Source organism: Pempheris klunzingeri, chromosome 1, assembly GCF_042242105.1.
Source record: "Pempheris klunzingeri isolate RE-2024b chromosome 1, fPemKlu1.hap1, whole genome shotgun sequence".
Taxonomy (NCBI): Eukaryota; Metazoa; Chordata; class Actinopteri; order Acropomatiformes; family Pempheridae; genus Pempheris; species Pempheris klunzingeri.
This window is the reverse complement of record NC_092012.1, coordinates 11,651,858-11,676,305: the sequence shown is the minus strand read 5'-3', so window position 1 is coordinate 11,676,305 and position 24,448 is coordinate 11,651,858. Positions and strand designations below refer to the sequence as shown.

General features: G+C 37.9%; 1 protein-coding gene across 1 annotated transcript in view; it reads left to right on the top strand.

Moving 5' to 3' along the window:
- Positions 1–24,448, top strand: part of gpc6a (glypican 6a) — a 130,424-nt gene that overhangs the window by 66,571 nt on the left and 39,405 nt on the right. Inside the window, exons 3-4 of the mRNA XM_070829005.1 lie at positions 621–1,012; positions 16,215–16,380. Coding sequence (XP_070685106.1) covers positions 621–1,012; positions 16,215–16,380 — 558 coding nt within the window. The remainder of the gene's footprint in view (positions 1–620; positions 1,013–16,214; positions 16,381–24,448) is intronic.

The following is a 24,448-nucleotide window of genomic DNA, read 5'->3' as shown; positions in this document are numbered from 1 at the left end:
AATGTAATAATAGAAGTAAAACAGATGTGCTTGTCTCAGGGTGAAATTTTGTATCTTATGTTTAACATACTCTTCAGATAAAACGACGCGAATGAAGCTTCTTTCAATATACTGTAACCTTATATTCAATTCTGGGCTCATAGGCCAGCTGCCTCAGTGGACAAATAAATTGTTTCAGTGAGAAACTAATGCGTCTGGGAATAATGGTGGGTGCTCAGGATGATAATGTATACTGTACTAGTGTCTGTGTCTAAAACTTATGAATATTTTGTTACAGTATGCAATCAGAACCTTTACATTAATCATTCATAGTCCTTGTGGCCCATTATTTCTGCTTTTCAATTATTAATGCTTTGGACTGACTTTCTTCACATAATCAAGTACCTATTGTTGGCTGCTATACATTGCTCTTGTATATGCAGACAGAGCCATAAAACGAGACATTAAAGTACAACAACACTACGCTGACTTGATTACACCTTACTCTTATGCTTTCGAAGCCTTTTGTCTGGTTTATATTTGTGGGAAAAGACATCAGATACGGTAAATATCTGCATAATGACCCAGCTGTTTGTCTTTCCCATCCCTCCCTCCACTCCCCAAACCATCCATCCATCTAGAGTTTTTCTTGGAGCTGCTGGACAATTCTGAGAAGTCTCTCAACAGCATGTTCACACGGACGTACGGGAAGCTGTATATGCAGAATTCAGAGGTGTTCCAGGACCTGTTCACCGAGCTAAAGCGCTACTACACGGGGGGCAACGTCAACCTTGAGGAGATGCTGAATGACTTCTGGTCCAGGCTGCTGGAGCGCATGTTCCAGTTACTCAACTCCCAGTACCACTTCACGGACGACTACCTGGAATGCATCAGTAAATACGCAGATCAGCTGAAACCCTTTGGAGATGTGCCCAGAAAACTGAAGGCCCAGGTCACCAGGGCCTTTATCGCAGCACGAACGTTTGTCCAGGGGCTAATGGTGGGTCGGGAGGTCGCTAACAGGGTCGCCAAGGTGAGTTTAATTCTCTTCTCATAGCTGTTTTGACTCTTGTTGTGTTGCTCAGCTGTCAAGTGATTCTGCGGTGTTAAAAAGTGTTGAATTTTGCTTTAAGATGAAGTAATAAGCATTGCAACTATCCTGTAAGATTTTAACTACTTGCAGTGGACTATTTGTCTTAAATAACACTGGGTTGTTTTCATGAGACCATGAATTATTGTTGTCCATATTATGTGATCATTCTAAGTGATGTTAACTCACATCCAAGAAAAAATGTTGGAATATTTGCTGATTCAAATCGATGCTATTTTGCTGTTCGACCCAAAGTGCACAGTAACAACGATCTGTCCACCTACATCTCTTGGATTTACCTGCACTATTCATACTCGTATATATCTTTGAAAACTCTTCCGTCTTTATGTCAAACTCCTTTAGATTGCATCGGATTTTTTTTATTGAAAGCTCAGAAATCAAGAACAAGAATTTTCATTCCATAAGAGGTTTCTTTTTTTCTTTTTTTTGAATGCACTTGATCTCTGGCTGTGAGGCCAGTGTGAGACTTTTTTCATCTTTCAGCCGGTAAAATACACATTACACAGTACACTGTACGCTCCACATTTCAGTAGAATCACCCGCAGACAGCAAAGCTCTGCAGAAGAGGAAAGATTAAAGCCCAATTCCCCTGAGATTTCTCATGTGGTTTTTGTTTGCAGTTTTTTGTTTATCTCATTTTGTGCCTTTTTCGATAATGTGTGTCAGGGAAATTAGTGACATTTTCCATACCATAGTTAAGTTGATGATATAAATATTGACTGTCTTTGCTGATGTTGTTTTTGCTTGGTTTGAGAAAATGGTTTATTAGATCCCAAGAAATAACTATGTTTTTACAGCGCAATCAAACACTGGAGATTAGAGATGTGTTTTTAAAGGCTTGGTGGATATGTTTTCTAATTCCATGTTAAATACAGTTATGCAACTGTATTTTCATTGACATGTAAACTGTAAAAATTACATAACCAAAACAGTTTGCTATTGGTGGTATATTACATAGCTCCACTCAGTGAAACAGATGCAAAAACTGCCCGGAAATCTAAAACTGTTAGCCACTGCTCTTCACATTGAATTTGACCATTTTAAACTTATGATGTTAAAATTTAATATAATGTGGGTTTCAGTTGGTTCCAGTGGTTTACAGCTAAGAGTTTATAGAGCACAATTTAAAGCCTGCTGGGACATTTATGTACATGGAATAAATGCGCAATAATTGAAGAAGGTACTCACTATATACTCTCTTGAACACTCGTAAAATTGTGAAATGTACAGACCCTTTATGCCAAGATTTGTCTTTAAAATAGAGTCTATAATCAGGTATTTTGCAACACCTCTACTCATTTGATTAAATTGCTGGTGATGGCAGTTGGAAAGTTCCTCAACCCTCTAAAATCAGAATTCGTCACCTGCAATTAGACACAAATTAAATAAAACTGTAGTTTTTGACAAGTTCAAACGTCAGTGTTAGAAATGTCTTGGGAGTTCAGCGGTGATATCATTCCTTTTTATCTGCTTTTTAGCTTGAAGCTCTCAGTCCCTGTCTGTCGAGCAGGCGAGACAAATTGTCAGAAGAGGAACGAAAGGAGGAGCAAGAGTGAGAGGGCAAAAAATAAATGAGATGTGGTCCGTTTGAGAAAGGACTTGAATCATTCTTATGTTGGAGGCTAAACCAACTGCCTGTGTTAAGCATGGTCTTTAAAGAGACAAATCATGGAAGTGGGAAGGTTGTGAGCATGACTGTATGCATTGTATTATATGGCAGCAGTAAACTACGGCAACAATTATTTTCATTGTTGATTCGTTGTTTTTTTTTTTGTCAAAAAGTGTTTTTTCAGGCTCCAAAGACTGTCCTCACATGTCTTGTTTTGTTTCACATTTTCTTTCAAACAATTAATCATTGCAACATAACAGACTATAATGATATAACACTTCACTGTGTATTGTGAAATCTAAATATTAATCAAGTGTTGGTGAGTGATACAGTTTTTCACTCTACATTTACTCTAAAAAAAATGAGCTATAGTCCCTTTCATTAATGAATAGGATAGATAATGTTTCTTGAAAGGTAAAATTGGCTACCAAACATGGCTTGGAATAATTTTAAAAAGCCATTTTATCCTCACGCACAAGAAAAGGCTACACTCAAATTCACAGTCTTACTCTGATGATTTCTCTTCATTAAACCAGATTATTAAACCAGACTAAACCACTGCCAACTTTTATTACTATTGTGTCTGAAACTGAACCATCAGCCTGATATATTACCACCTTCCTCCTGTACCCACTGTGCACACATGATTATGGGGATCTGTGGGAATTTGCATCATGTTAGTATGTACATATTAAAGTGTTATGTCCTCCCTGCTGTACCCTGCTGCCATATATTATTTCTGAAGAGTCAGTCATCTTAAATTGTTTATAATTGTCTTTTAGCATGCCACTAAGCTAGCTATTCACCAGTCTTAAGCAGCATAGACATTTCAGTTGAAGACTTAAAATGAGCACCTCTATACATCTATCCTAGGCCTAAAAGGAGCTCTGGATCAAATCCCATACTCCCTGCTTTCTCATCAATTATGAAGAGGAGCCAGGAAACAGTGTGGCATTGCTGAGGGCTGTCAGGCTGGTGAACAACCATAGAACTAGAGGTGAAAAGTTGCTTGACATGACAAATCACCTTGACCTAAGAACCACCCGCCGTACTTGCTGCTTTCGGTGACAAAAAGCCACTTGCATCTTCTTACAACACAGTCTTAGAGTGTGTACCTGTTTTACACTTCTTAGTTGTATGCACAGCACTATGTATACAAGGCATGTTGTGTTCAATGCCATATCCGTAAGCGATGATGATTTATGTGCTTTATGGTAGAATGCTACATTTGTGCGGTTGTTACTGCTGCAATTACTACATCTTCAGAAATCAGAGCTTTGCTGTGGTTGGTAATTCAGCGTTATTTTAGCGGATCACTCATAGGCAAACAGTGATTGAACGCACCTCAAAGCAAGACTGCTGTGACAAGCAGACCTTCCTGCAAAATGTCTTTCCATAAATCATCTGTCATGGAGGTAGAATACTGTGTACTTATTCTCCAGTAGAATGAGCAGTGGTGGGAGAGATTTATTTAGATATTTAGAGTACTAATACAAAATGTTAAAATACTGAATTTCAAGTAGTAGTCCAGCCATTAAAATTCAATCAAATAAAAGTGTTAGCTGCAAAATGTACCCATGTATAAAAAATAACTCTGCATGTGTTCAATGTGGAGTCGCAATGATTAGTCAAACAGATTTTTCACAACTCTCTGACGAAAAATGACTCAATTAATTGAGAAATGTATGACCATTGCCTCTGATAGTATAGTATATTATTAAAGTAGCATAAAATGTCAATACTAAAGTAAGGCACAATGACCTGAAAACGTAAAGTACAAAAGTGCATGTAGTTTTTCAGAATTAGGGTCTAAAATGAATGGCAGTCATGCAGTCATTGTGAGTCCTGTATAATTCCTGTTTTAGCACTCTCAGCACACCAGTTTGGCAATTCTGCAATGTAATGATATTTTATCTTATTAGTGATGCATAAGGAGCATTTGGAGTCTGCATCAATCAAATGCTTCTCAGTTCCTCTTCTTAATCCTTTGCCAATACTTTGAAAAAGTAAATCAATGCACAAAGACCTCAATCATTCTTTTTTAGCTAATCTTAGGAGTTGGAGAAGTTAAAATGAAAAAATGCCCCATGGTCTATGAGAAGCATTATAAAAATGTGCACAAAAAGTTGCCTTGTCTCGAGAGTCCGAGTTATATGTGAAGTGTTGGACACTCCACATGGCCCCTAGTAAGTGGCTCTATCTAGCCACTGTTATAATTCAAATAACCAAGTCAGGCATGAAATTCATAAACCCAAGGTTTTAACATGATACAACGTGCCTTTTTATATGAAATGGCTGCTTTCAGCCATCTGTCTGTTCAATTTCCCATGTTGTATTAACACAGGATGATGCACCGATGATGATGAGCCATACATAATTACTGCTAACAGACCGCTCTGTCTGCAGTGAAGTCAGAACAGGCAAGATATCACTCCATAAAATGGGATTGCACTCGACTTGCACTGAACAGTTTCCGGGACCTCGATCCTGGATTAAGAGCAGAATCTCTCTGGATTACAGTTTATGATGACCATTAAGAGTTTTATCCTGGGAGTACTTAAAACACAGTCCAACCACATTAAGACCTGCTCAGAGAAGATTGCAGGGATTTGGGCCTTTTGAAAGGTTTAAAGTTCAGGCATTTACAGCACTTATCACTCACTCTACATGTGCATGGGAAGCTAGCCTAGGCCGTGGTGCTTATTTAGTTGTGATGATGGAAAGAAGTAAGGTATTTTGTACTGAGGGATTTGTTTTTCCTGATGGCTTATACTGTCATGTTGATCTCATTACACACTCATTTTCTACCATGAACTGTCAGATAATTCAACATTAAGCTTCATGGCAGTTTCTGATCTTTACACATTTACCTTAGATTCATGCTCTGCCAGATTACAGCCTTTGCTGACACGTGAGAAATGTCAGGATCAGTTCCGTGTGGTTTCCATAGTTTTTCTTTGATGACTTATTTCTTTTCCACTTAAAGCCGTATATCAGTTTAGCCCACTTGCTGTCGAGGCTAAACAGTAAAGTGCATTCTAACACTCAATAGTATAAGCTCAGACAACAGTGTATTTTTGAGTCTGTAAAGACAAAATGGGGCTAAACTGACATAGTACTAGTGTATAATTGAATGAAACCTCAATATTCACTTTAGTAGGATAATGTAATCATTTTCTATAAATTTTAACTTTATTGTACAATTATTCTGCCGAATACCAAGTTACTGCAAATATGATTATTGCTTAATGTTTCCTTTGACTACTTTTTTGTAGATGCCCATCCACCACCTTCAATTAAATTCAGTTTTGTTTTTGCTTTTTTTAATTTCTTTAGTGCAATGTATTGTGGGTGAAAGTACCCATCAAAAGCAATTAAAAAGATCAAGCAATCAAGCATTTTTTACTAAGCACACAGACTCTGTCAGTACTCTGAAGAGTTGACTAGTTGTTGCCCTCAATAATAGGTACAAAATGAAATAAAGATAATTATCAAACACGCAATATTGAATGCAGAACTTTTATTTGTAACAGTGTTGCTACTCTGTGGTATTGCTACTTTTACTTTGAAAGGGATTCTTTATCGATTTTTCAATCAGTTTTCTATTATTGCAATGTCGTATGTGCAAATTAACAATATTTAACTTTCCTCAATGTCACCTGCATTGAGAGAGCTCCTCGCTCAAGATTCAAGATTCAAGATTCAAGATTCAAGATGTTTATTTGTCATATGCACAGTAAGAACACGATGGTGACACTGAGCAATGAAATTCTTACTTTGTTCGTTTCCCTCCACATAGACACAAGAATATAAAAATAGAAAAACAATTATAGATATAAAAAAGAGGGCAATGTACAGAAGAATAATTTAAAAGATAGTGCAAATACAGTGTGCAAAAAGTAGTGTGCAATCATCATCATCCAGCTTGCTGTCCTTTACCAACACATTTATTTTACCAGCTCCAGAGCTGTTGTTAGGTTGAATAACTGGCTTATCAATGAAATCACTTCTGTTATTTAACTGTTAAGTCAGTCATTTAGTTGTACAACAGACATGGTTTTGCGTCGTCTGGCAGACAGCATGCTGCATGACTAGCAGGGGGCTCTGGGTGCAGGTGGCACAGAGGGAAGTTAAACATTTTTCATTTGCATATGCTACCCACATTGTAATGATACAAAGCAGGTGGGGAAAAAAAGCAACGTATCCCTTTTAAGTGCAAGGTTCATATAACTAAATCACGTCCAATGAGGTGCCCATAAGTTAAACTCTTTTGTAGAGCAGAGCAGTGCCAGGGGAATCATTTATAGTTATTTTGTATGCACAGATGCTGCCACTAATTAAAGAGACAAAATGACAAAATGCCCTCAATTAATAATAATAATTACTTGGTTTTATATAGCGCCTTTCAAGAAACCCAAGGACACTTTACATAGAGAGCTACAAGAGTTTGGGAAGTTAGAATGTTTTACAGTGTCCTTTATGTGATCTAGTCTAATGAAGTTCAGTATCTGTATTTGCGATGAATATACTGATAGCAGACCAGAACAGTTTGACGGCAGATTCTGCTCTGGGCAGATTAAGTGACCTCGTCCAAGAGAGTGTATGGCCCATCCATGTTTCTCAGCCGAGGCCCACTTCCACAGATGCACAGGACAAACTTGTCTCTCACTCCGTAGCTCAGTTTCTTGCTCCTCTCTCTCCCTCTTGTCTGTCTCCTACTCTCTCGCTGGCTCACGGCTCACACAGCTTGCTGGGGATAAGGCCTCAGCCACAGTGCTGTGACGGCAGATGGCAACTGGCTCAAAAAGGTTGGCACGTCATCGGGAAATGTGCTGCACCAAAGATGTCCTTTTTAATTAAAAGATTTTGATCTGTGGTGAACTGCAGAATGTTGGAATAAATGAGAGACAGCATGTGGTCTGAAATACAAGGACATGATATGAAAGGATAATAAAGAACTATACTGTATATTCCTTTCTACAGTATATGCTCTTCCATTTTATACTGAAAACTCAGATACAGGCTCAGTACGCTTGATATTGAGTGGGAGGACATTTAGAACAAAATACAAAAGGACAGAAAATTGACAGAAAATGATGAAAGTGTCCATCAAATCTTAACATGTTCACAGAAATCCCCCTTATGCATCTGTCTTATAGCAGCGAGTGAAAATATGTCACATCAGTTGACTGTGCCAACCCAGATCACATCTTATGACTTCTTTTTTGCACCTTGACTTAAAGTGTATGGTACCACATCTTTATTTAACAAGCACTTAGAGAAGGTTGTCAGCACCGATGTTGTGACATTTGTCCAGAGGTTTCTTGGCAGCCACGAGAGACCTGTTTGCCTCTGACATTCAGGCTGTACTGCAGACCTTCAGAGTCAGATGGACACAAGGTGAGGGCTGTGCTTTAATCTAGGAGACGCCATGGCAGATGGATAACAATGAAGTGTATGCCGGTCGTGTACTCACTAGAGATGGTGAATGGCTCACGGTACGCGGTGCCTAGTCATCGAACAGCATGGGCTTGGCTTTTAACATGTTTGCACTTGTCGTGGCAAATTAAAGAAACAGTCCTAACTGCAGCTCCAGACATGCCACATAACATGGTACACGTCAGGGTAGATCAACGGGTGATCCCATGCCGCACCAAAGACAGACACTTGAGCTGACTCGTGTGGGTCGCAGGGGCCTGCCAAGTACCACTGTGTTGTTTCATGGAGGCACAGCTGCTCACATGTGGATTATTCTGTCACTCTCAGACATTCATTGATTTGACAGCAACTGATTTTAGTGCAGTCTCTCTGGAATTGTCCTTGGCTCCATCTTACATTTAACATGCTGAGTGGAGGAAGACTCTAAAGTTCACAGTGAAGCGCAGCAAGGAGACATGATTAGTGAAAGTACAAAGTGCTGCAGACCGTGTTTTATTATCGATGACAACTTTAGTGCATGCACTGTCGTGTTGTACGCAGTCTGTGACTGTATGTCCGAAAGGATTAATATTTATCTGAAGTTTACCCATTTGCTTATCAAAACTACCCCCTCAGTCTCTGAATAGAATAGATTCTTGCAAATCTATTTGTGTGGATCTTCGTGACGCTGTTCTAGCAAACCATTTTGCCAAGAAATACGCAAACACAATTCAGCTGGACTGAAACATAGAGCCACCTACCAATTATCTGAAGAACCATCTATTGTTGTAGTTTTTTTTTTTTATATAACTTGGTATACACCACTGCTCTATAAACAATTTGTAATTTAACTGTAACCAGAGGATACTGTACACACAAGACAGTAAAAGACATAAGAATAATATGCATGTACACTTGGAATTGAACAGTGATGTCAGAGTCAACAAATCTACTTACTTAAAAACACAAAATAGGGCATTTCTCAGCACCTTCCACAAGGACCCATATGAGCATTTTCTGCTCCGGCACCCTTGTGATTAAGATGTGGCTATGTTTAGGTAACTAAAACTATTCGGTTAAGGTCAGATCACCTTCATGGTTAAAGGAAAACGATACTTTTCTGCCGAGGACAGTTTTAATGCAAGGCATTATAATAGAGCTCGTTCATCACAAAGATTGGTCCCATGTTCCCCCTTTTTTTGCCTCCTTGACCAGCATGTTTTTACAAGGACTCAATGTGCCCAAGGATAATGAATATGATGATGATGATGATTATTGCTATTGTTATTTAGTGTTATGAGTGTTATGAGTGTTTGATTGCTTAAGATTTGTGAAAAATCGAAGTGAACATGACTCAGAAGTCAATAGAAGTCAACAATACAAAATAGTTTTTACCACGCCATAGAAATAACAGCAAAAACTGTGTTAAAAAAAGATTTGAATAGTAAGGCTGTACTAAAAATGTACCGAGGTGTTTCAGAAAATTTGTTACATTTTTTGACTTTTCGTTTAATTTTCACTTCAGGCGGTTCACTTTTAAACTTTGGATTATACATGTACCGGACAAACATATATAGCCATTTATTAGCCGTCTTTGAAACCTTTTCTTCATTAAAGAGCAGTTACATATTGTTGCATTTTGTTAAAGCCGTGAGAAGTACCTGGTCTAACAACTGCACTTCCAATTCCAACAATGCATCAAATTTTATGAGCTCATTGCCAGTGCAACTAAAACCTTATTCTGTCTATGAAATGCAGCTTCCATCTAAATGTAATGGAGAACAAATACAACATTACTCTCTGAAAAGCACTATTAAGTTATACCATAGGAATTATAAACTTTTATTTAAATACGATATTTAAAGAAGTGCAAAACAGAACCACAGGGAGCTCTGCTGTGCGTCATTTGCATATGATAAGCACTTTTCTTTTTTCTTTTCCATGTGATAGCATGATTAAAAAAACATTAGCTCACTTGTCAGTGCATCAGAGGGTTTGAGGTATGAGGGTTTACTGTTGCCCTCTGTGAGCATATTCCAGCTGATTCTCTCTAACTGAAGGAATTAATTTCAGATTTTCATTGCAACAACCCTCACTGTTATTCCTCGGTTTGGAAGAAACAAGTAGAGTTTTTACATACGTCTGGTGGCGACCAGGCGCATGTTTCTCTAGGTAGCAGATGGTAGTCTGATTTGCACAGTGACAGATCACTCATATCGCTATTGACACTAATGGCTGTGGAATTGAGTGGGGACACTGGGGCAGCAATGCAGTCTTACATCCATGTCCAATCAGTGTGAAGCAACGCACCCTGTCACAATAATTATGACAGAACTATTGAGACAATTTTTTGGCGACAGTCTCGCTGTCCCACTAGTGTTCCCCTTGATTGGCCTTGGTAGCTTGCAAAGTCATTGTCATTTCTCACAACTTCATTACTTTGTGGCACAAAGCAATTTCTATCGTCTGTGCTCTTCCCACTCTTACCCCTAAAGGGAGTTCACGCCATATGTGCATGACAACACCCTGTCACACAGACAAGGTGATGTTTCTAAGAGCGTCTTTTGGAATTAGCTCACATTGTAACATTGAGGCTTGTCTTTTCATTACAATGATGTCATCATCTAAGATGTCTAACTGCTGATGCTGAATTCAGGTGAGTGTAATGTCCACTGACTGTGGCCTTTATGGGATGAACTTAGAAACTGCTCGCTTTATTATTGCTCGTGCTGGTCGATTTATAATCTTGCATTTTTAATCCTCAGTAAAGTTCACATCAGGAGTGTGGCTGAATAGCTGGCCATATCTTCAAGTTGCTCTTTTGAAGCAGTGGGCTAATGAGTAGCCTGCTGTTTATGTCTCACCCACTCTCCTTTTGTAAGTGCTCTATTTTTAAATATAACCACCATATAACAATGTCAAAACACTCCATTACAAGTTAAAGTCTGACATTTAATATTTACATAGGTATTTACAGCAAAATGTTCTTATCCGTCAAAAGTGCTTATGGCTCCTTAGCCGTACTTACTTACTGTGCTTCAACGCATCACCTTTTACTCCACTGCCTTTATTTGACAGCTTTAGCTACTTTACAGATTTATATTTTACATGCAAAACATATGGCTTTAATTTCATGTTTGTGTCCTATGTCTTCATTGCGTGAATGTATTGTAGTTCTATGCTTGACACCATCCTTAGATATTATCTCATACATCAAGATATCAGCATATATGTATGTTAACAAGAGATTGTAAGCAAAACATCATGGTGGAAAGAATGAAATTAAATAAAGATAATTATATAAAATAAATGAATGAAACTGATTTTACATACGTGTGACTTTAAAAGGTCATGCATACCCTCAGTTTCTTGTAGACAGATGTGTAGGAGGAAATGTCCATAGGCAAGAGAAGAGAAATCTCCCACATACTGTCCTTTTAGTTGCAATAAACTTTATAAATACAAAATATATGAAAAGGTTATAAATGATGATGCTTTAGCATAGAATAAACTAGCCAACAGTATATGAAAAAGACTTAAGAATTAGCTCAGCCAACTGTATAAGTAAAAAGCTAATTACACATTAGTGTATCTGCGATAAGTCAAGTTTTCTGCTTTACAAGTACTTTTACTCTTGATACTGTTAGTAAATTTTGCTAACAATACTTTTATGCATGGGACATTTTTTCAATACAGGACTTTCATTGTATTTTTATATTGTGGTTTCACTACTTTTAGTTCTTTTAGTCAACGCTGCAAAACTCCCACACTGGCTCACACACAAACACATTCTCTCCATGCAGTGTTATCATAGCACTTAAACATCAGATGAGTAGATTAGTGCTTTAATCTCACTCTGGATCTGAGGCATTTCGCTCCTCAGTCCTACCCTCAGCCTGCTGTGAAATATTCCATCCACTCAACTGTAAATAAGTGCTAACAAGATTATTAGATTACCCTTCATCCAGGGCACCCAGTGACTGCTGGGCACAGTAACTGCAATGATGTAAAAATCCCTGTAAGATAATTGCGTCAGGAGGCACCATTTTAATGCAAATTTTCCAAATGCTCCCAAAGCTCAAGGGCAGCTTAAAACACTTTCCCTATTTGCAGCATGAAATATATTTCTTTGGTTGCTACTAACAAGCCACAGTGAATGTAAAGAAGTACTGTTGGAGCGAGTCTATAGTTAAGAAAATTCTCCCAATGTTTTCTCCACATCTCTTAAATAGGCTGTCGAGAAACTGGGCCAAGTTTAATTGAATTGACAGAAACAGATTAATCCTACGACTTTTTTAAATTATTTAATATTTTCATGAATAAAAACTAAACTCTCTTGTACAAGTTGGAAGAAAACGTATGATAGTATTAAATTGTACAAAATGACATTTGCAATGGTTTGCTGACTGTGAGCAGATGATACAGTGTACTATATTTTCATTAAAGGCTCAGCAGCCCAGAGGAAAGTAAGACTCAAAATAAGATCACTTCTTTGTCCAGCCCATTTCTTCTAGACGTAACTAAGCTCGATTTAACATCAATATGAGATTCTGACCATTTTCTCATACTATAGATCTTAAATTCAACTCCTGAGAAATAGCTTTGCTTTTGTCTCAGCCCAATCCTAATTTAATCTATCTCTTATTTGTATTCTCTCACTATTTTGATCTTTGTTTGTCTGAAATAATCAGCTCTTTAGATAACAGATCCAAAACAAAACTTGATTGGCTTTTAAATGAGCACAGTATCAGAAATTTGTCTCAGTGATAAAATTCAAGTCTAGACTCAATGTATTTTATCTCTCCTTAGAGTTGTCTCACTTCTTTCAGCCTATGAGCAGTATGTGAGCCCCTGCTTTTCTTATATTTCTACTGATATTCTCAAGACAGGACAGGATCATTTGTCTTTAATTGATTTATTCTCCCTTTAGGAGAAATAAGCGTGAGAGAGGGGGTGGAGAAACAGGTCAGAATTCAGTCATTTCATCAAGATGATTTCCCTCTGATGAGAAAAAAAAGACTGTTGTGAGCAGCAAAATTTTCCTCTGGGAGTGGAGCAGCGAATTTATTATGCGAAAGTATTCCAAAGTCATCTTGTCAACTAGTTTTTGTTTCATGATTGTGGTTTGAACCGGATTTAATGTCCCTGCCCAGGTACAGTGACTTGGTGGGGCTGAGGCAGCAGGGAAAACAAAAGCTCTACCTCTCTCTTCCGTCTGTCACTGTAGCAAATATATTTATATGCAAACTAGCCTGTGAAATAAAATGATTCAAATAGCTTGATAGGAAAATGTTATATTTAATCTGTGGGGTTTGAGTCATTGACTAGGCAGAGAGGGGACAGATATTGCTGGAGATGCATGGTGATACTGGTGGAAGTGGAAGTGCAATCTAAAAACTGTCTCATCGCTGTCTTGGTTACACTGGACTGGTGAATTGCATATAGCAGTCAGGTTTGGCTCATGGAATTATATGTGCGGTACTGTTTTTGTCGGTACCGAAAGTATAGTGGCGGCATAGAATGACCATATTGAGATATAAAGGTCATAGCTGCATGTGGGCTGTCTCTGGAGACAGCTGAGAGTATTTCAGAAATCATAAAGTGTGTATTCACAATTCAAAATTCTTTGGGAAATAAGAGGCAGTTCTCTCCAAAGCAAACACTATGATTGGCATGTACTTGGTTGTGTCTCTCTGTCCAAATGTGGCGATAGCACCTGCCTGTTCCTTCTGTTTGTCTGCTAGTGTCTCATCCGGTTTTCTCTCCGTCTGTTTCATCTGTATCTGTCTCTCTGTTTTCTTGGTGTTTGTTTCTCTGTGTCTTTGGCAGCGTCTTTGGCTTTCTCCATTGCCGGTTCCTTTTCTGTTTGCTCCTCTGTTTCTTTTGTCCTCCCACCAGTGTTGCCTGTGAATTATAAAATGTAAAAAAGAAAATCATCACTAGTTAATGCGGTACATAAAGTCTGATGACGGTGATGGGTCCATGCAGGCTGATAGCAAGCACCTGTAGCAGTATTATAAATACATAAATCATTTATACATATTTAGATTGGCACTTATTTACTTTTAGTGTGACTATTCAGCATTATTAACAGTATAGGAGCAGAAAACGAAAGACAATGTAGTTGTAATAATATAAACCATATGTCTTAGAGAACCAATTGTTTAAAAAAAAACTGAAAAATGTCCTTATTACTGCGTACAACTACATTATAGTATGTTATAAACCATTTATTACATGTTTGTATACTGCTGATAAATGGTTAAAATAAAAGGTCTCCTATAAATTTACTTTTTCCCACAAAGTGTTTGGTAACTAGCATCGTGAAATAATGTTACTATTTTGTTGCCCATTAACTCTTTAACAAGAAACAGAAATACTGTTGGTGCAGGCACACACACACACACACACACACACACATTGTTATGAACAAATAATTTGGTCTTATTTAATCCTAAATAAAAACCAGCAAAAAATTGTCCATACTGAAACATTAATGGTTTCCATACATGTCAGCCGTGAAATGTTCTCAATTGAATTACCCTTGTTTGTGAAAAATCCCCATATGTTAACCACACACTCAGAGTGATAAACAATTTCCGGGAACACGCACCAGCAGATGACATGCAGTGGTGGAAATGACAGCTAGCAACCTAGTTTAATGGCCTTCTTACAAGACATCGCGTGATGTCAGTGGCAGATTGCAAATGTCAGAGATGGTTCATTTGATCCTTGTTGCTGGCTGCCAAACAGAAGTGGAAGCAAATACACTAATCGCATGCATCTCCATCTCCCCCATCTCTGTCTCTCTTCTTATTCGTATCTTTCATTTCTTTCTCGTCACTCACACATGTGTGCTCACAGGTGGTCTGGTCATTGTACCAGTGAAATCAAAGACAAGCTAAAGTGTTCAAAAGGAGATCTGAAGCTGGTGTCATAGCATCATATGGAGCCACTGAGCTATTAAAGTGCACTGATGTTGTTTTTCTTTTTCAGGTCCATCTCACTTTTATCTTCAGCTGTATTTGTATCACCGGGCTTCATGTTGTCCGTCTCTACATGTTTGCTCTTTTGTTTCTACCAACAGAATTCATATTTACAAAAGCCAAGTTAACAATAATAATTATGACAAAGAAAATGCTAACATGAAAATGAATAAATCTCACAAAAAAAAAAAACTAAAAGTAAATGAATGTTGGTTTCTTCTTTTTTTTCCCTAGAGGATAGAAGGTGTTTGAAGCTGTACAGACTGTAAGTTTCTAAAAGGCAAATCCGTGATTTTGGGCTGTATAAATAAAACTGACTTGGCTTGACTTTTAAAAATGGCAAATTAATCATTGTTTGGCTCAGATGAATGGACATGGCTTTACTCTATAATTAAGCTTAATTCATTTTCATTTTTTAACTGTCTTCAGATATTTTTTCTTTGATGTGTAGATTGGTTCCTCTGCCACAGATCAACCCTTTAACTATAGTGGGTGTCTCCAGCCGAATGGCCCTTCTTATGACTACCACTGACTGATATGCCATCCCTCTCTGCACACACACACACACACACACACACACACCGGCAGTCTCCAGAGTGTGTGCTGGACAAAATCTAAAGTCAAGCATGAATACAGAGGCTGACAGGCCAATTATCAGATGTACTCTTCGTTCTGCATCCCCACCTCTAAAGGGAAGCAGATGTGAGAATCCTGTCGCTTTCACTCAAGCTGGTACAATGACATGGCCCAACAACAAAAGGCACAGCCTTCACAAGGAATCGAGATGGACAGAGTTGTAAACCTTGTCTTGTCATACAGTTTTATCTGGTGGGTTTTCACATTTCAAGCTCCAGAAGATGGAATGTAGTGTGGGGATGTTTGTCAAAAGTTGACTTTTCCTCCTTGAAGTTTCAATAGGGAATTGAATTCCTTACCATTATTGTATGCAGTGGTTTCGGTGGAAACCTCACAATATTTTCTAAAAATGTTAAAATGTCATTTGTGGTGTACAACATAACTCTATGTGAGTCATACCGCATGTCACAAAATAATTACTAATGTTTTATGAACTTAAAAAGACTAAACTGAAGAATGTCTCTTTGCTTCGTAGGTGAATGTAGTCCCAGCATGTGTCAGAGCCTTGACCAAGATGCTGTACTGTCCATACTGTCGAGGCATGCCGGGGCTGAAACCCTGTCATAACTACTGTCACAACGTCATGAGGGGCTGTCTAGCAAACCAGGCAGACCTAGATGCTGAATGGAACCTCTTCATCGGTAAGAAAAAAAAAAGATTGTGAATCAAATCGAGTGCCCTTCACCTGTTTCTCTTTTTTTGCTTTGTGATCTTTTTATGTTTGAATGTGTGTGTGTGTGTGTGTGTGTGTGCATGAAGTGTGTACTTCTAAGTCTGCGTGTTACTTTTCCAAGGCAGTGTCTTTGAATAGTCTCTGTGGGAATTCAGTAGGATGTGCCGTGTTAGATTCAGCTTTAAAGGATTTACAGAGACAAAACTGAAATCTTATTTGTGCAACCATTCCGTCTTTTTTCTGTCTGAAATGTTGTTTGCTATTGCTGGAACCCTGGCATAGTGCTTAAAGCTCTGGTCCCTGCTGTTTGGGATTGATAAAGGAGAGCAGATCCTAGGCAAACACATTTTCTATAGTGTTTCCAGCTGAGCTCGGTGAGTAATATAGCACTTCAGTTAGGCTGTAAGTAGCTGGATGCTGTAAGTCCTCCTGTTAAATGGATACCAAGGAGGCACATAGAGTGTTCCCTCTGGATCTTTTGTAGGCCAACACTTTATTTGTTATGTACCCCAGTCCCATCCTCCCACCCAAACTAACAGATTTTTAAGGGGTGATGTTTTTTTTTTGTTTTTTTTCTATAATAGTCGTCCCCGAAGACTGTGTGTCAAATGAACTACACTTCTAAGTGTTTGGCTGCTCTGTGACAGGCCTGTCGTTCGAGAACCATCAGATAACATACCGCCTGTTCTCTCCGACGGCATGTCTGAAGTCTCAGATCAACACAGGCCCCCATGCACTGAATGAGATGTCTTGCAGCTTTATGACATGTGTTAAAAAGTTAGTGTCTTGTTCAGTTGTGAAGAGGCAAATCTATTGTCGCAAAGGGATGCTGTACTTGACAGTAATGGGAAAAGCTGTTGTTGCAACAGAATGATGAGTCTGGTTAGACAAAAACACCCTTGAGGTGTGGAAAAAGTGGATTTTTAATTTTGGACCAGTTTTTGTGTAGATGTTGTTTTTTGCTTTGGAAAGACGGCATTATTGAGGGTTAGGGTTATAATTAGAAAGGGGTGTTTATTTTCACCATTAAAGACTCATTTTTTGATGCCTGCTGACATTTTGTATTCATTATCTGTTGCTAAAGAACTTCGATTTGCTTACTATGCAGCTTGCAAGAAATATTGATTTGCCTTTCAGAGACAACTTCTAAATGTATCACAGGTCAGTTCTCACCACTGGAGCACATCTTTGCATTATAGAAATTTATGGATTGAGCTCGTACACAGTCTGTCATTGTCACCCCTTCAAATCATCACCTATTAGAGAAGGTTAGATTAGAGGTAAAGCCTTCAATTTTTAAGAACCCTCAATGGCATTTACCTGTGGACTTTGTTCATGCTTAAATGTCACTATTGATACAATGGATTAGTAAGACAAAAGGAGAAAGGAGACTCGAGGCTTTTTATTTAGTTTAAACTTCCACAGTAAGAGAGAAAAGAAAGTTGAGTTCTGAAAATGGGTGTATAATCTTTGTAAATCCAGATGAATTATTGACATTTATGTAAGAAATCATAATTTTTTTTGTTCCCTGCTTTTATTACAAACAGACAAAAAACAACAGAAGAATGCCAGATTCATGGGCGCTGCTCAGGAACAAGAGGAAACTAAAACCAGATAACAATGTTTTTTTCTCTAATGCACAAAGAGCTTACCTCATTCTTACATAAGTGGGACATATCAAAATTGAAAAAAATATTGCAACATCTGTTTTTTTGATAGACATTTCTGAAGATAATAAAATGGACCAATTCATATCATATTTAACATTGTACTGTGGTATTCAAATATTGGTTTGAACCATTTCTGCAAAATCAGGAGCTACTTTTCACTTGTTTTATTATTAGCTGTGGAAGCACAGTTAATAATAAATTCAACAATATACTTAAGCCAGCAGAAAACTCCTTCAAGGTTAAAATGAACTCTTAAGTGTAGGAACTCGGTTGCCTTCCAACATTAGTGCTGCTTACAATCAATAATACAACAATCTCAAGCTATTTTGTAACATTATGATGCTGGACATCATAAATGTCATAGAAGAAAAATGTGCAGGCGCTCGCCGCATTCAGTTTAGGTGAGCTGGCTCATGGCTAAAGAAGATATCATTAATGTCATTAATTACACCTACTGTTTTTGCTGCCATGATGATTCAAAATGGTTGCTATGGAATAAAAAGCAGAAAGAAGCTAACTAAGTAACTAAATAACTAGATAAATAAATAAAATAAATAAATAAATAGAAATATATGTACATATATATATATATACATATACACTACTCACAAAAAGTTAGGGATATTCAGCTTTCAGGTGAAATTTCAGGATGAACCTAAAATGCATTCTAACCTTTCCAGGTGAACTTAATGTGACCTTCTCTAAACCTTTGAATGCACATGTCCAACTGTTCAGTGTTTCAGTACTTTTTGCATAAGTTGCTGTTCTCTAACAAGAAGCTTAACAGCAAAATTCACAACAGGTTTGATCAATGAATCGACCAATACATTTCCTGCTTCAGTTAGAATTGGTATTTAAACAGTCCTCCTCATCGTGCTGTTCACATTCTGACATCATGAGACCAAGACGACACCTAACAATTGATCAGCAGCACCTCGCCACTGGAGGCTTCAAACAGGAAGTCCTCAGACGGAGGTGTTCACTGAGCTTAGAGGGTCACAGAGTGTCATCAGGAGGTTGTAACAGTGATACAGAGAGACTGGAAGAGTCACAGAAAGGAGAGGAGTGGACGTCCTTTGGCCACATCCCAATTTATTGAGACATTGAAATTTTTTGTTGTGGTATAACTTCCACTGTTGTTAGATTTTCTTTCAATAAATTGTTTAAGATGAAGAAATTACCATTGCATGCTTCTACTTAAATGCCCTACTTTCATGATATAATATCACTGTAGCATTTACTTTTTACATTTTCCATAAGTTTCACCTGAAAGTCGAATATCCCTAACTTTTTGTGAGTAGTGTATATATACACACATACATACAGTGAGGGAAACTGAAAATGGACACAGCCAATCATTTTCTTCTGAAACACAGTAAATATAACAAGCTGGCTTCCAAGCATGTTTGTTCACTTTGTGTTGAAATGCTTCATAATGATTGGCAGTGGCACAATGTGTCACTGTAGTGAAGCTCTCTAATGGAACAAGCGTGAAGCCCATCCAGGCCGACGGCGTGTATGTGTTATATTAAGTCCTTGACTCATTTCCAGCTCTTGCAGTATCATTAAAACAGCAATTATATTAGCATTTGTAAGCCTTGAAGGGTTTTTTCTTAACAGTCAAAGTAGTTTGGGCTTACCTGGCTTTAATTAATGCCATTAGATTTGGACAGACCAGTGAAAACATATTGTCATTAGCATTATTAAGCATTTTATGTCAAAAGTATAGACAAAATAGAATTATAATATAAATACATAGTCTAAATAATCAGCTTCTGGCTAAATGGCAGTATAGCACATCAGTATGCTGCAAATGACTGTTGAGACTTTTTCAATAATCACAACACGGAGCACGACTACAGCACTGAATGAACTTAGTGTTGTTTTCCTGCTTCATCTTTAACATTTATAGAAATGGTATTTGTATGTTTCCTCACCCCCACAACACAAAACACATCAACATCTGCTGACACGTCTGTGGAAAACAAGTTTTGGCAAGCACAGAACAAAAAAAAAAAAATGGAGCACAGTATATTCTCTCTCTCTCTCTGTTAAAACACAAAAAACAGATTCACTGCAACACATGACAGTCACATCACATGGCGGAATTTCTGTTGTCGGAAAACTGAGGATCAGAATTTATCTGTCATCAGTGCTGAGAAAATATGTTTTTCATCTGGTGAAATTAAGCACACACTGTGCTTCTTACCTCTGCTGAAAATGTGAAACAGGGAACTCTTGCAACAGTTGAGTAACAGTTGCGCTCTTCCAAAATAAAACAACATATTTAATCATTGCTGTACTATACTGGACATATTCAGAGAAACTTTTAAGAAGAAAAAAATTACTGTATGTTTTATTCATCTTATTGTGCTCACTCACAAATATTTTTCTTGTTAATGCTAACTTCAAATATTCTATTTGCATTCCTTATATAGGGGGAATCAGTGACTTTGGCTTTTGGATTTTATTGTAGAAAATAAATTCATAGGAATGAAAGGATAAAGAAAAAAAAATGAATAAAAACAATAACAGCACAACATGATTTTAGTTGTCAGCATGTCAAGCCAATGAAGTCAACTTTCTCTCAAGTGCTCTAAATGCCACACCAAGTCATTAAAATGTCGCTTAACATAGAGCACCAACAATACAGAACCAGAGGAATTTATGGGACACACTGTAACACCAAACGAATCAAGAAGACTTACAAGCTTTAAGTTCTAGGCAGTGAAACAAATTGATAGACGCTCAGGATTTAATACACACATATAAACACAAACAGTTTGGATTTAGATGTCAGTATCTCACTGCTGGTTTTACAAGCATTTCAGTGGAACAAATGTGCCACTGCTGTATTTAATCTTGAAATCTGTGTAACAGTGGAACAATAATGACCTTGGTGAATACTTTGATGTACCCTACATATCACCATGCAGAAGAAGAGGGATGATCACAGCATCCATGTCATTCATTTCAAAGTTACAGTCACAGTACAGTAGTTGACAGTTTGTAAAGGTTACCGTAATGACTTCACGGCTTCCACGCTGCAAATGGAAGGCAGGTTGTCAGTGAACAATGAACATAAACCTGAGGAAGGATGTGATTTACCTGCTTGTACCTGTGCTGAGTGATTTTAGGCATCCTGACTTATAAGTGTGTGTGAGTGTGTGTGTGTGTGTTTGTGTGTGCGTGTGTTCGAGTGTTCGAATGTTCAGGGAAAGAATTCATGGTTTGCCCAATGGAGGATACCAGACCATCAGTCACCTGCCATCATGACAAATTTACCGAGCTCTGCATCATGACAGACACATCATTATCATTTTTCTTGTCAGCACCTTGTTAAAATACCCTCAGAGAGAGAGAGAGAGAGAGAGAGAGAGAGAGAGACGGACAGACAGAAAGACTACTACTACTACTGTAGTTTTTCTCGCTTACACCACAATCAATGCCATTTCTGACAGGCATCAGGTGACATCAGTGTTACATGATAATTAAAGCTACACGTGGCCAAAATCAATGGCAGATTTTAACTGACTGTTTGATAAACCCCCTCCAAACTGTCCAATCATAGCTTTGCAGCCATAACTAGGCAGGGCAGACCTGTCAGGCTGTGGATTTCTCCACGTTGACGCTGTAGCAAGAATAGCACCTATCTTAAGAGTTTACGGGGTGGTGGCTTTTTTTTTTTTTTTTTTTTTTTTTTGGTTTTTCCAAAAGCAAAAACACAAGTTTATCTACTCCAATAAAAGTTATGCGTGTTAGCATATCATTTATTAACTTGCTTTTATTGATTTGTAGGATTACAGATTCTGTTTTAAAAAAAAAAAAAGACCCAATTAGTAAATCCACTGTGGATTATTTCCACACGGTTTGAAAGCTAGTTGTGGATGCTATCAGAGTTTAGGCTGACATTAGCAGTTTTTCTGCCCTTTATTAGATTTGGGGAAGTTTACTCTCCAGCAACCCCAGCTAATGTTACCAGAGACAGCATTACACTCACCATCCTGAAAGCTTTTTTATCTTGTAATGTTGAAAATGAAAACGTACTGTTAGAAAATATGATTTGAAGTATGTAAGCAAAGCAGCCAAACAGTGTCATGATGTTAGAACACAACAGTCTGATTTGTCATTGTCCTCCATCGTATTTGCAGTAGAATAGCTCCACGCTGCAATACAAGAATAATGCTTCCACAGTCTTTTAGCATGATATCAGCAGTCATCAAGTGCCTTTAAAGACCTTGTCTACAACATTTGATTGTAAAACGAAGCTTAGCCAACTGTCAATTCCATTTTAATGGATTTACAGTGAAAATAATGAACTCCTTCTAGCTTTAAACAAGAAGTGATTTGCAAACACCATTTGTGTTCCTTTATTGCATTACTCTGCTGTGCACATTATTTCTCTTAATTAAGATATAGTCCTCTGTTGTCCTCTGTTGAGTCCTTTGACACCACGGTGTAAGCGATCCTCATTGATTTTATTTGCTCATTTCTTTTTAATTGCATGGATCTGTCCCAGTGTAACTTAACCTCCTCACAACCCCCCAGTTCACGAGAATTCAAGGCCGTATTTTTTTCTGTCCTCCAGGAACAACTCTCTATGATGTCTGTGTGATTATGAAGATGAACATCCTGCCAGATCTTTGCTTTAAATGATATAGATAGCTTGACAGAGACTGAGCTTGCACTCCGCTTTACTGCACAGTGTCGTCTTAAAGATGTTCAAAGAGTTCTTTACTATTCTCGCTGTGAAAACACCACAGTGCCATTCAACGTCCACATGCTTTAACTGAAGAGTTATTCAGCGGTCCGCAAGATTTCTCAAGTATGACTATAGAAATACTGTATCTTTAAGTTAAACCTGAGACATTTACCATGCACCAACATACCCACACACACACACACACACACACACACACACACACACACACAGAAAGAAAGAAATACAGGCCCTCAAACTGGCTGAGTATCAAGTGTGATGGTCTCAGTAACAGACATGACAGGAACAAACAAGCTAGCTGGTGGGTTTCTGCCTGTCAGACAGCTGAAGTCTGGATGACTCACTTAGCCTAGTGGAGGTGATCTCCATATCCTCAGCATAATCAAGAATCAGTATCTTTTCTTTCTAATTGCCACTGGCTGTGCAGAATCTGCAAGATGCTGCGTTTCTCCATATGTGGCAGGAATGCTTACGCAGCTACACTTTATATACAAGCAACATATAATTTTCATAATAATATGAGTTACCACAGCTGATGGCCAGCTATGTTTTATCTAATGATTTTATTGTCTCCACACACATGCACACTGTGTGTTAGTATATATATATATATATATATATATATATATTGTTTATCCTCATTTTCATTTTTGTCTGGAGAGTACGTTGCGAGGCACTGCTGAGCGTGTTGTTTCACACACTTACACATTTTAATGTTATTGCATGTTTTTCCTATTCAAATCAGATATACAATACCTAAAGAAATAGTCTGCATTTTGGAAAGTTTACTTCACTTTCTTTGCGAGTTATAATGAGAAGATCGATACCTGTACAGTAAACACGAAGCTGCAGCCAGTAGCTGGTTAGCTTAGCATGAAGACTGGAGGCAGAAGGAAAGAACGAGCGTGACTTTGTCTAAAAATATCTGCCCACCACTATCTTGAAATCTCAGTTATATCATCCCCATGTTATGTCTTGTTTTTTTAATCTATACTGAAATTACAGTTTGTGGTTTTATGGACAGAGCTGTGTTAGCTGCTCCTGTTTCCAGTTGTTATGCTAAGCTAAGCTAATCACCTGCTGTCTGCAGCTTCAAATTTAAAGGCCAGAAATGAGAGTGATATGAATCTTCCTGTTTCTTTATTATTCATTCAATAACGGACAATCACATTGATTAATATCATGTAAACATCAGTGTGATGCCAAACAGGCTACTTTTCATCAGCAGTTCCTGGCAGGTTGATGATATAAAAAAAAAAAATGTATTGCTCATCTAACTCTCAGTGAGAAATAGTCGGACTTTTCCTTTAACCTTACTGGTAACCATTTTCCAAAGCATTAATTTCATATTTTGCTGCATGATTCCCTTTTTCTACCTTCTGGGCAACCACAGGTTTGCATTAATTTCATTACCGTGTGAGATTCAGTTTGTTGAATTGACACATTTGAAACTCGCTTGAGTTCAATTCGTAATCCATCACAGTGAACATCCCATCTGTTTTTAATGTTCCCTCCACTGTAATACAGTTGTTCCCCTACCAAAACATGATTGAACACTTTGCTATAAGAGTAAACAAAACAGATAGCTGAAAAGCAGCATGGGAAAATAAACAGAGAGCAGAAGCAGTAGTGTCTTCAGCTGTAGA